Source organism: Setaria viridis, chromosome 2 (assembly GCF_005286985.2).
Source record: "Setaria viridis chromosome 2, Setaria_viridis_v4.0, whole genome shotgun sequence".
NCBI lineage: Eukaryota > Viridiplantae > Streptophyta > Magnoliopsida > Poales > Poaceae > Setaria > Setaria viridis.
This window is the reverse complement of record NC_048264.2, coordinates 38,309,760-38,321,264: the sequence shown is the minus strand read 5'-3', so window position 1 is coordinate 38,321,264 and position 11,505 is coordinate 38,309,760. Positions and strand designations below refer to the sequence as shown.

The following is an 11,505-nucleotide window of genomic DNA, read 5'->3' as shown; positions in this document are numbered from 1 at the left end:
CGAGCCAGACCCACACAAGATAGTCTGAAATACACACAGGAGACAATAAAGCACGCAAAGCAACTCAACGAAACAAACAAAAATTTGATGAATTTCCAGCTTCTCATGTTGGAAGCATTATGGTCGAACAGGTCATGCGCACAGTGAAAGCAAACCCGTCTTCTCATGTCTGCTCGATGAATTCCATAGCTTTGCTTCCTTGGTGGAGCAGGACAGGAGAGCCCAGGGTCGCAAGTTGGAATAGCCGCGGCCAGGTCCACCCGGCGCACCGGAGGACGCCGGCGAGCGCACAAGCAAATCGGTTGGCGACGCCGAGCGCATCGATCGCCGACGATGGAGTCACAGATGCCATCGGACATCTTGGCGTCGCCGCCCAATGGAGGGGCCAAGTGCGCGGGGCGGTGCGTCTCATACCGAAGGACAGAGTCCGAGATGCTAGGTTGCTAAACATCGCCGTCCAATGGAGGGGCTGCGTGCACCACGAGATCAGCTTGAGCTTTGACTGCCACCAGAGATACAACAAGCCAACAACGTCTCATCTTCTGCCGTTGCCGTCACTCCCTGCAGGAACAAACGTTTGCGCCGTTTGGCTGCAAGAGACATGTGGGCCCCAGTGGCCCCCTCACGCCGCGTGGGCCGTGCGCCCCCTCCACCTGCCAGTCGCTGTCCTCTCTATATCTCTCCCCGGTGCATATATTGGCGAGAGAGAGGCAGCAGGCAGCGCTCGCAACCACTCCCACTACTATTCCCCAAGCGAGTCCGGGAGATATCCTAAACTCCAAAGCAGCGAAGGGAAGAGGCGGAGGGGAAAGCAACAAGCGGTAGGGCTCGCCTCCCTGTTTGCTAGCTTCCTTCCTCTCGCGTAAATTCCTCGGCGTTTTCTCGATCGGTTCTTATCATCTTGCGCTATTTTTAATCGAATCCTGGTGCGCGCGTTCCTCTTGTTGTTTTCAAGCGTTTGTTGGTTGGTTCGCGGAGGAGAGCATCTGCTCCGATTCCATGGCGCGGCTGCTAGCAGCTAGCTGCCTTTCCCCAACCTCTCCCTCTACCTGTTCCTCGTTCGAGCCATTTCTCTCCGGCCCCTTCTTCTCTGAGTTTGGGCACGGGTTTTGATTTCTTCCTTGCGTGTGCGTGTGAGTTCAACTTGTTTGTCATCTCCCTAACCTTCTTTGTTCGTTTGCACGGGGAAGGGATTGGGGTTTGTTTGGTTCGGCGTGCCCTGTGGCACATACGCACAGTTTTATCGATCCTTTGTTGCTAGCTCACTGCTGAATCTAAGCCTGGTCATATTTATCTCTTCCTCTCACGGCGCTCTCCTCCGTATTCCTCTTTGTCCAGATCTCTCAGAAGACGCCGGGAGCGAGGCGGGTAGATACACAGCGCCTGCCATGTCGCCTCTCTGTGACTTGGACTGGTCGGTGACCTGAGACCGAGTAGAGTCCAAGGAGGGAGGTAGCTGCCAGTCGCGCAACCTGTTGGGGGCAGGAAGGAAGGAAGCTAGGGAGGGTAAGCGCTCTTTGTGACTTGTTTTCTCCCGATGGCGGCCGCCTCGTCCGCGCCCTTCTTTGGGCTCGGCGACACGCAGATGCAGCCAGCACAGGGTTCCTCCCTGCCGCAGCAAAACTCCGCGGCGGCTGCTCCCGGCGCCGCGGCGCCGCCCAAGAAGAAGAGGAACCAGCCGGGCAATCCAAGCAAGTCCCCTAATAACCCTAGCTGCTTTGCACCTGTTGATGATACGATCTGATTATTGATTAATCTTCTGTACGGTTCGTTGTGTGGATGCAGATCCTGACGCGGAGGTGATCGCGCTGTCGCCGCGGACGCTGCTTGCGACGAACCGGTTCGTGTGCGAGGTGTGCAACAAGGGGTTCCAGCGGGAGCAGAACCTGCAGCTGCACCGGCGCGGGCACAACCTGCCGTGGAAGCTGAAGCAGAAGAATCCCAAGGAGGCGCGGCGGCGTGTGTACCTGTGCCCGGAGCCGACGTGCGTGCACCACGACCCGTCCCGGGCGCTCGGCGACCTCACCGGGATCAAGAAGCACTACTGCCGCAAGCACGGCGAGAAGAAGTGGAAGTGCGACAAGTGCAACAAGCGCTACGCCGTGCAGTCCGACTGGAAGGCGCACTCCAAGACCTGCGGCACCCGCGAGTACCGCTGCGACTGCGGCACGCTCTTCTCCAGGTCCGTTTTTCCGATCGATTCTTCTTCTTCTCCGGCAGGACCTTCGATTCTCGCTTGTTCCTCGATGTGTCGACAAGATCAGTTTCTGCTTTATTTCTCCTAGAACCAGCAACGCATACGGCTGGATTCTAGCTAGCTCGCTTGCCGTTTCTTCCACCCTTTCGTCTTCAATTCACGGATTGTTTTGTTTTGCATGATTGTGTCATGATGAATCGGTCCCTTGATCAGCAGCGATGTGATGGGTGTGCGGTGCGTTAGGGTTAGGGCTGTCAGTAGCAAAGATGGCGTGTGTTGCTTTGCTTTGCCGGTATAGGATTTCCATTCCTGCGCGAGGGGCTGCTGGGGATAGAGAGAGGAGAGAGAGTGTGCGAGACTAGAGAGGTTTTGGAGGAGGCGAGGAGCGGCTGCGGCTCCCACGTGAATTGCTCTTGTCGGGAGGGGACTGGAGATATGCGCGCAGGCACTTCCTGGCATGGTCATTTGAGGGCAGTTTCCTCTTTTTCACCTCGGAATCCACGCCCTGCTGCAGTCCCGGCCCCTTTCACTCTCTCTGCAAGCCTGCATCCCTACCTGTTCACGTGATGGCATTGCCCTCTCGCAAGCAGCCACGCGCCCAGCCTTGCACAGGCTTCCTTCCTTCTCATGTGATGCATGGCAACTCGCCAGAAGCCCAGAACGGCAGAACTGGACGCGCACGCGCTCTGCTGTGTGGTGCCGGCTAGCTTTGACAGTTTGACCCCCTCCGGCTCCGGCTAATCGTCTCCATCTCGCTCGTTTTAACGTGTCACAAGCCTGTATTTTCTGTACGACAGCTGGTGTACATCATCTCCCGTTTCACTGGTGTGGAAGGAATGCATAGCCAGCTGCATTAGATCGAGTACGTGCATGGCGTCACTTGGATTGATTTCTGTGTTAGGTCTCGAGAAAATCTTGGGTTGGGCTGATGATTTCTTGATTCGTTTCTGTGACATTCTAGCGTGATTTTCTAAATGAATTCTAGCATGATTTTTTTTGTCTTCTACGGCCTAGTACAGTTTGTATCCAGACGTCAAGTACTCATTGTATTGTATCTGTAGTTTTGCTCCAGTCATTGCACTCAAGTAAGGCTCGGTAGCACTTGATTCACTAATAAATGTATACATGCAGTATTAAATCCAGCTCCATAAATAAGTAGCTTCCTGCCACTTGTAAAACTTTCACACAATAAATAAGTAGCCTTCAAGCCAAATGACCTGGTAGATATTGATTCATCTGGCAGGAAATTTTTGTCTTGAATGCAATATTCTGGTGGGATTTCTTTTTGTTAAGTATAACACTTTTTACGCTTGGGCGAAACATTTCTTTTGCCTTTACTATACATCCACAAATTCGATTGAAGACTATGCAAGAATATCAGTGGCTTGACGTAAGTAAATCTGTTAATAAAACAGTTGTGCTAAATTGTTGATTATTACTACTTACTGCCCCTAGAACTCTGTAGTCCGATACCCTGAGCTACTTGTCATCTTGGTTAATGCATTAGAATAAATAGAATCTTAATGTTCTTTATGGCATTTTGCATTATTTTTCCAGTTAATTGTGTACCTGTATATGATTCTCACTGCCATAGCAATCAACATGTAGTATTTTGTGAATCACTCAATTTTGCCACATGCCTAGAGAAAAAACATCAATTGCAAACCCACTTCAAGTCTTCAACAGCCTAACAACATCGCTGCTTTTGATTCAGCGAGTGTATCCTGGGATTTGATCTTATATCGATTGCATTGATGTATTATTTCTTAATAAATAATGTGAAGATATTAGAATATCCTAGTATGTATTCTTTTTTGTAAATTTATTAAGATATCCTTGCAAAGTTTGGTAAGTTCAAGCTGTAATCTTATTAGTCTTACACACATCTGTTCGTCAGAATATCTTTAGATTTTGACATTGTATGAATGCAGGAGGGACAGCTTCATCACCCACCGCGCTTTCTGCGACGCGCTGGCTCGTGAGAGCGCGCAGATCCCACCCATCGGCGCAGGCCTCTACGTCGGCTCCGGCAGCATGAGCCTCGGGCTCTCCGGCGCCGCCGCCCAGATGCATGGCTTCGCAGACCAAGGCCAGTCCTCTTCAGCAGCAGCTGCCGCGCAGTTTGACCACATCATGCCGTCGTCCTCGGGCCCCTCCATGTTCCGTTCTCAGGCGTCGGCCTCCTCGTCGTCTCTCTTCCTCGGCGGCGGCGCTCCTTCTCCCGCCCAGGAATTCTCCGAGGACGGCGAACACTCCCAGGGCGGCCAGGGCTCATCTCTGCTTCACGGCAAATCGCCCTTCCATGGCCTGATGCAACTCCCGGAGCAGCAGCACCAGCCGGGCAGCAGCAACGCCAACGGCAACCTCCTGAACCTCGGTTTCTTCTCTGGCAACGGCGGCGGCTCGGCCGGCGGCCAGGACGCGAGCATTGCCATACAAGACCAATTCAACGCCGCCGCCGGCGGCAGCAACGCCGAGCACGGCGGCGTGATGGCGTCCATGGGAAGCCACCTCAGCGCGGGCTTCCCTTCTTCCCTGTACAACTCATCTCCATCGGCCGGCCTGCCGCAGAACTCGGCGACGGCTCTCCTAATGAAGGCTGCCCAGATGGGCTCGACGTCGAGCACCCACAACGGCCCGAGCGCGCTGCTCCGTGCGGCCGGCTTCAGCGCCTCCAGCGGCGGGCAGGGGACTAGCAGGGCTGCAGGAGAAGGGACGTCGCACGAGGCGCACTTCCATGACCTCATCATGAACTCTCTGACAGGCGGCGGCGGCGGCTTCTCCGGCGCCGGCGCAGGGTTCGGGGCCGTCGACGACGGCAGGCTGAGCACAAGGGACTTCCTCGGCGTCGGCAGGGGCTCGATGGCGCCGCCGGGGCTCCACATCGGCGCTCTGGACCCGGCCCAGATGAAGTGATCGATATGATGATGGGATCAAGGCAATGAACAACAACAACAAAACAAGATGCATGCAAGATGCAAGGAGTCAATAAACAGACGGACGTGCACGTGGAAGCGAGCTTTCGCGTGCATGGGAGGTAAGTTAGCTTGTGAGGAACCGGAGAGATCAAGTGAACTTAATCTAGATATGTTTCCATTTAATTTCTGTGTCGTTGATGGTGCCATGACATGGCTAGGGCGCTGCATGCAACTTCATTTTGTTATTTCGGTACAATTTCGTTTCGTTGAGTTTAAGTGCTTAAGTTTTGGCTGGAGATTGGTGGTCTCCCCTGATGTCAAGTTCATCATGTGGGGGCCGGAGACCAGACCTGAACCTAAGCAGATGTTTTGGACGTTTACTGCTTGTTGTCTCGTGCTCTTCTGGATACGCTGCTACCGTTTGCATATGATGATGGTGGTGGTGGTGATATTTCATGTTGGTTTGTTCTCTGGGTCGCGCTGCTTTCAAAGTTGAAAGGGGCCGGCGGTGCAGGATGCAGAAGCGTAGGCATTAACTGTGGGCTATGCTCGGTCGATCAGGACAGCGCAGGAAGCTACGACAAGCATATCGACCAAAACACGCATCCCAGTGATATGGCTAGCTGCTTGACTTGCTGTACCCCTGCATCAGCTTTCTCTCTCTCACACACACACACAAACATAAGAGGGAGGATTTGCATAGACATATGTAGTAGGGCACATCAAAAGGTTTCTAGGGAACATTTGGAAGTAGCTGAATGCTACAGAACAAAGGATGAAAGGGTCTGAAGGACTGTCCACGTGAAGAGAGAGAGCGCAATGCATGCAAGTCTGTGCAGGTCCAGGACTAGGCAGGCCTGGCGTTTGCAGCGTGTGCTGCTGTTTCCCAGTTCCCACAGGGAAATGTTTGTGGCGATTGGGTATGAATGTACAGTACAACATTGTACTACACCGTACAGGTAACCATGAGAATGTCTGTACATGTATATACTTTGATTACTGCAGGCATTACTGTAGCGAAGCCGCCAGCGCAGCGCCAGATTGCACGTCCTACGACTGTAGGCAAACAAGACGAGTGAGTTGTGTAAACAGTGCATGAAAGAAACAAGAACATATAGAAACCTATGTACGTATACATGGTGTGCAGACTTGCTAGTATCGTGTGGACTGTGGTGCAGGTGAGGTAAGAATAACATATGAAATGAACGTGATCAGGGCCGTCGCCTGTGGATCTAACGGTTGTATCGTGTTTCCATATGTGGAGGCGGGGAAATCCAACAGTACGTGCAAGTTGATCAGGGCCGTCGTGGTTGCGCAAGCTAAATGCAGGCTGATCAGGGCAATCACCTGTAGATCCGCCGGCTGGCGTCATGTTCGCATATGTTCGGTAGAGAAAAATCGGTGTGTGAGTGAATGGCTAGTTCACACTTCACACCTTCAGACCTTTGGGTTAAATAGGAAACTTCAGTCTCAGATACTAGCAGGAGCAATTGCCATGCGTTGGGCAATTTGGATATCCATAAATGATGTTGTATTTGACAAGGGCATAGTGCCTTCATACTTGCAGGTAGTCTTCAGGGGGACGCACTGGACTCGGTTCTGGTCGCTGCTTCAGAAGGAGGAGGATCGCCCGGTAGTGAAGGCAGGTTGCAGGCTGTTTGAGTCTGCGGCCATAGAGGTCTTTGCCACTCATGGTTGAGTTTCAGAAACAGAATTGCCTTTTGATTTGTTTTCATGATGAAGATTGAGAGTTTTATTTATAGGTGGACGTTCAGCACTTTGTTTCCTTATTTCCATGGCTTTTTTTTTTGTTATAAGCGTGTAATAAGGAACAACTATATGCATTGGTCGATGCAGCGGCTGGGATATTAATATATATTCCCTTCTTAAAAAAAAAACCCTTCGGAACGTAGTCTCTGTGCGCGGGGATGGCGTTTATTAATTTGCCGCGCCTTTCTCTGTGCTGCTGCAAGAGGAATGCGGGGTAGGTTCATTAATCATCACACAGTGCTGGCAATGATGGCATGGCATATGCTAGGATGCGTTGTGCATGCATCAGTAGTGACAGATCGATGTGTCATCTTGGTTGGATTCTCATAGTCACAACTCACAAACAGTGCATTGATTCAGTGGGTAGAGCCAACTCATGGGGAATTACCTCACTTCATTACAAATGGAACAAAGAGACTAACCAAAGGTCTTAGCTGTTGCGTGGTTGGAACAATGCGGTGGGGATGAGCTACCATTTGGGTAGAAGAATGATACGAGAAAGCAAGGAATGCAGTAAGTTTTCTCCTTGTGGGTATAGCTAAGAATAATAACCTTGCTTAGTGGTAATCTTTTCTCCTTGATTTGTTTATCCATTTTCACTCCTGCTGATTAGATTTTTTTCCCCTTTCTCAGTAGAAACACAAAACTCACTTCATTGAAGATAAGGGACATAGTCGGCTTCAAAGTTAGACATGTGATAACTGATTTCTCAGAAACTATATGATACTTATAGATACAGAACCAATATGTGTGATAGTATCTTAAAACTGAATCCAGTCTTATAAAATTTGTATACAGTCAACATACTTATGATTTCAAAAAAGTTACACTTTTCTAAAGATATGACTTTTTATTTTTGAACAAAGGGACAGAGAGTATTGTTGGATACATTGTAATAATATATATTACAATATACCCTGCTATCTCAGATTAGGGTTACTTGTTAATGGTTGGCTAAGCTTGTTGAACAATTTGAATATTTGGGGGCAATTCCCTGAAAATCCCGTAACCTTTTTAACTTTGTGCTCAAAGGCTTCTAAACTTTCTAAGAAAAGGTCAGCATGAGGTGTGTAGGTTGACAGACAATACCCAAGGAACCCTAGCTAGGAAGGGCCTAGAGAAAGGTGAGTATGAATGCCCTTTTTCGTGGTCGCTTGCCTCATTGAACAGAGAGTCAGATATCAGGGGTTGGTTCACTTTTAATCTTTATTGACCTAGACACACTAGGGGTGCTTTTAGACCCTGAAAACCAACAGAAGCATGGATCAAAAAGTTTTGCAAGGGACAAGTAAAAAGTGACCTTTTGAACCAAAAAAGTAAACCTTTCTTTTTAAAAAAAGGGATGATGGCCTGGGCAGAATTGAGGGCTCAAATTCACATGAAGCACACATATGTAGACTGGCCACATGTTCTTTTCTCCGAAAAATGATGTCTCATGTACCAAATTCTATCTAGTACCTCCTACTATATGTTAAAATCAGTGACATCGACTGAAAGAAAAGCCGGCGTGTCGTGTACTCTTGTCAGCTAAAGGAGTAAAAGGACCCGCAATGCCGTCGACGACAAGTAGACAAATCACGCAGCTGGCGCGCGCTCCTGCGTTCCCGTGCGACACCAGACGACCTACCGCTTCGTCCTCTTGCCAGAGTCTCGACACGACTGGCCGTTGCCGGCCGTCCTTTCCCTGTGGTCTCTTCCCTGAGCCCAAGCTGGTGTGTCCGCCCCGATCGAGCCGTGGCCTCGTGTGGAAAGCCGAGCCCGAGCAAGGCGCCCCTGCCGCCGCTGCCGAGCAGGCGCGGCCGGTCCGGTCGCCCGCAGGCCGCAGCTGCGATCATTCAGCCGACGGCGACGCGTCTCCGTCTCCGCCTTGTTTGCGGTAAAAAAAAAAAAGATGACCAGCGATTCAGCGGCGGCAGCTTTGTTTCCCTGTGGATTTTTCTAGTACTGTTCCTGGATTCTCACACAGTTACACGACACGCTGACCCGACACTGCTCGATCTGCAAGCATGGTCGATCATGGATGGATAAAAAGGGTTCCCCAGCCGTCGGAACATGCCATAGCTGCTGCCGTGCTGCGTGTGCATCGACCAGCTGGCGTATTCGTGGTCGTGGGCTCCACTACGTCCTAGCTAGGAACCTAGGACTGTACTGCTGCCGCATGCCCTGAAACTGTTGACCTTCGTTCTTCCATCTGCGTGCATCATGTCACGAATCACGAGTCACGCTCGGCTGGCTGGCTCCTTCCAGCTTTTTTTACTTTTTACCGCGACCCACGGACGAGAACGGCGGCGGCGGCGCCCGCGACACGACAGGGATACCTGTAGCCTGTACATGGACGAAGCGTCCGCGTCTTTCCGCCGCCAGCTTTCTCCTGCTGCGCCGTCGTCGTCCGCTGATCTGCAGCCTTTGCATGCATAACATAGGGCAGCAAAAGGCACACAATCACACAACACATGCGCGCGGCTGCGGCCGATGCTTTGTTCAAAGCCCTGGGACAAAACCAAGTACTGGGCGTCTGGGCCGGAGCGCGCTGCCTTTCTCCCCCAAATTATTGGCCGGCCACGGCGTCCACGGCTTGGCGTCCCATCGGAATCTCCGGCCGGCCGGGATCCCCAGCACATCCGCCGCGTTCGCGTCACGCGCGCATGCATGCTAGCTCTGGGGAAAAGGGAATTTCCGTAGACGCGCTGCGTCACGCACGTACAGCTTATAGTGCCGACCGGCCGGCTAGCCATCCGTGCTCGTGCCTGCCGCGCATGCCTCCGCCGCGGCGAGAACGAAGCGCCGGCCAGCCAGCCGCGCAAGCGCGCACGGTGGAGGCGCCGGTAAGCTGCTGCAGGAAGGCTCGATCGGGAGCGCTCGGGTCCGTGCCACGCATCGATCACGCTCCACATGGGTTGGGCGATGGGGCTTGCTTTGTCTCTGGCGTTGGTCGGGCACCGTTGGCGCCTTGCACGGGGAGGCATTAGTCGGGTACGCTACCTGCCTAGCTCTCTGGCCATGCGCTCTGCGTAGGTCGTCGTCTGCTGCGGTCTGCCTCAGCGCGGACTCAGGCGGTCAGGCTAATGGCTGGCGCTGGTCTCGCTATCCCTGCCGGGGCGGGGCGATGGAGTTTGTCGGTTTGCTCACAGGACGGAATCTGTGTTTGTACCAGGGGTCCTTCATCAGGCCGGGTTCATTATTCCGATAGAATGATTGATTTCATGTACAGTCCTGTTCGTGTACTAGGATGAGAGTCGGAACATCGATTGATTACTCGGGACGACTATGCTGCATAGAAACATGAGCGAGGTGGGAAGTTCGAAAAAGCAGCACATGTTTGTAGATTTTTTTGAGCTTGTTTTTTTTTTTTTATGAATCAGGAAGGAGTACGTACGTGTCTTGTCGAGACAATTGCAGTGCATATTGCGAGGTCTAAATTCTAATAACTTCCGTTCTTCACCAGGGCGCAAGAATCACATTAGGAAGCATAAACGATTCAAAGTGTTGGCTTGCATTCCACCTCACTTCGTTGCACTGGTACTCATCTGCTAAAAAAAAGTTTCTCCACAAGAAAATAATAAGAAAAAAGTTTCGGTACCGCATATCCGCATATGACAGTGACACGGCGGAAACTTGGAAGCGAATGCGACTAGATGGGCCTTAATTCTAGTGCAGTTTCTAGCCCAAGTTGTTCCATTTCCAAGCTAAGGGCCAGCAAACTAAATGGGCTCGATCCGATTCTCACGGTTCGTTTGGTTGGAGGTAATTGGTGGGAGGGAAAGTGAGTTTAGAGAAAAGGAATTAAAATTCTATTATTTATTTGGTGGACATGGGAGTTTTAATGGATGGGGAATGGGAGTTTAGAGGGGCAACTCCTACCAATCACTTCCCATGAGGGAGGGGTGGGAATTTGTTTTAAGTGAAAGATGAATGCATCTGCACTATTTATCATGACTTAAGATATAATTTCCCACCTCTAAACCCTCACACCAAACAAAGGATATCTAGTCTCGCTTAAACTCCCACTTCTAATTCCCTCCAAAAGACAAATAAGGGAATGGGACTAAAAATCATATTCTCAAGTGAATTCCCTCCACCAACTCCCTCCACTAATTCCCGTGCGCCTTAGTTGCCAAATGCAGCCTCAGGGCAGTCCATCTGATGTTTGTGGTTCCCCTAAAAAAATGATGTTTGTGTTGTTCTTACTTTCTGTATTTTGCCGGACACTACTCTGCCATTACTAACTTGATTACAGTTTATTCCAGCACTTGCTGCTACTAACTTGTTTACCATTTTTTATTTATGTGACATCATAAATTTTCTATCATACACTGCATGCCTGATAAGGAAGCGATGTAAATTCCAATAGCAAATAAGAACTTTTCTCTTCATCTGACCTGATATGTGGGACCTCCTATATATCAATGGGCCTCTCTACCTTTCTGCAGTGGCAACATCACACAACACTAAGCAGCTGGGCTAGAATCTAGGCTGGGGTGCAGATGGGTGGCGATCAGCCCATGACTTGTGAAATTCCCTATTTCCCTAGGATGCACACTAGGATTTGTGTTCTTACACATGACTACATGATATTTGTTGTGACGATGGTACATTTATAGTGGCGGGGCCCAGTGAGAA

General features: G+C 50.9%; 1 protein-coding gene across 3 annotated transcripts; it reads left to right on the top strand.

The window, feature by feature from the left end:
* Positions 1-685: 685 nt before the first annotated feature.
* LOC117844983 (protein indeterminate-domain 4, chloroplastic) lies at positions 686-5,495 on the top strand. Of its 3 annotated transcripts, none has more exons than XM_034725853.2 (4): positions 686-821; positions 1,339-1,691; positions 1,786-2,182; positions 4,129-5,495. In XM_034725853.2, exons 2-4 carry the CDS (start codon positions 1,538-1,540, stop codon positions 5,111-5,113), a joined length of 1,536 nt encoding a protein of 511 aa, XP_034581744.1. In that variant the 5' UTR covers positions 686-821; positions 1,339-1,537; the 3' UTR covers positions 5,114-5,495. The 3 variants fall into 3 exon arrangements, with proteins under 3 accessions (XP_034581744.1, XP_034581746.1, XP_034581745.1); XM_034725855.2 differs by lacking the exon at positions 686-821 and adding an exon at positions 856-1,127; XM_034725854.2 differs by lacking the exon at positions 686-821 and adding an exon at positions 856-1,133.
* Positions 5,496-11,505: the final 6,010 nt, after the last annotated feature.

Coding starts and splice junctions, on each gene's coding strand:
- LOC117844983 (XM_034725853.2), top strand. CDS start 1,538: ATGGCGGCCGCCTCGTCCGCGCCCTTCTTTGGGCTCGGCGACACGCAG. Junction 1,692..1,785: donor GAACCAGCCGGGCAATCCAA/GCAAGTCCCCTA, acceptor GTGTGGATGCAG/ATCCTGACGCGGAGGTGATC. Junction 2,183..4,128: donor TGCGGCACGCTCTTCTCCAG/GTCCGTTTTTCC, acceptor GTATGAATGCAG/GAGGGACAGCTTCATCACCC.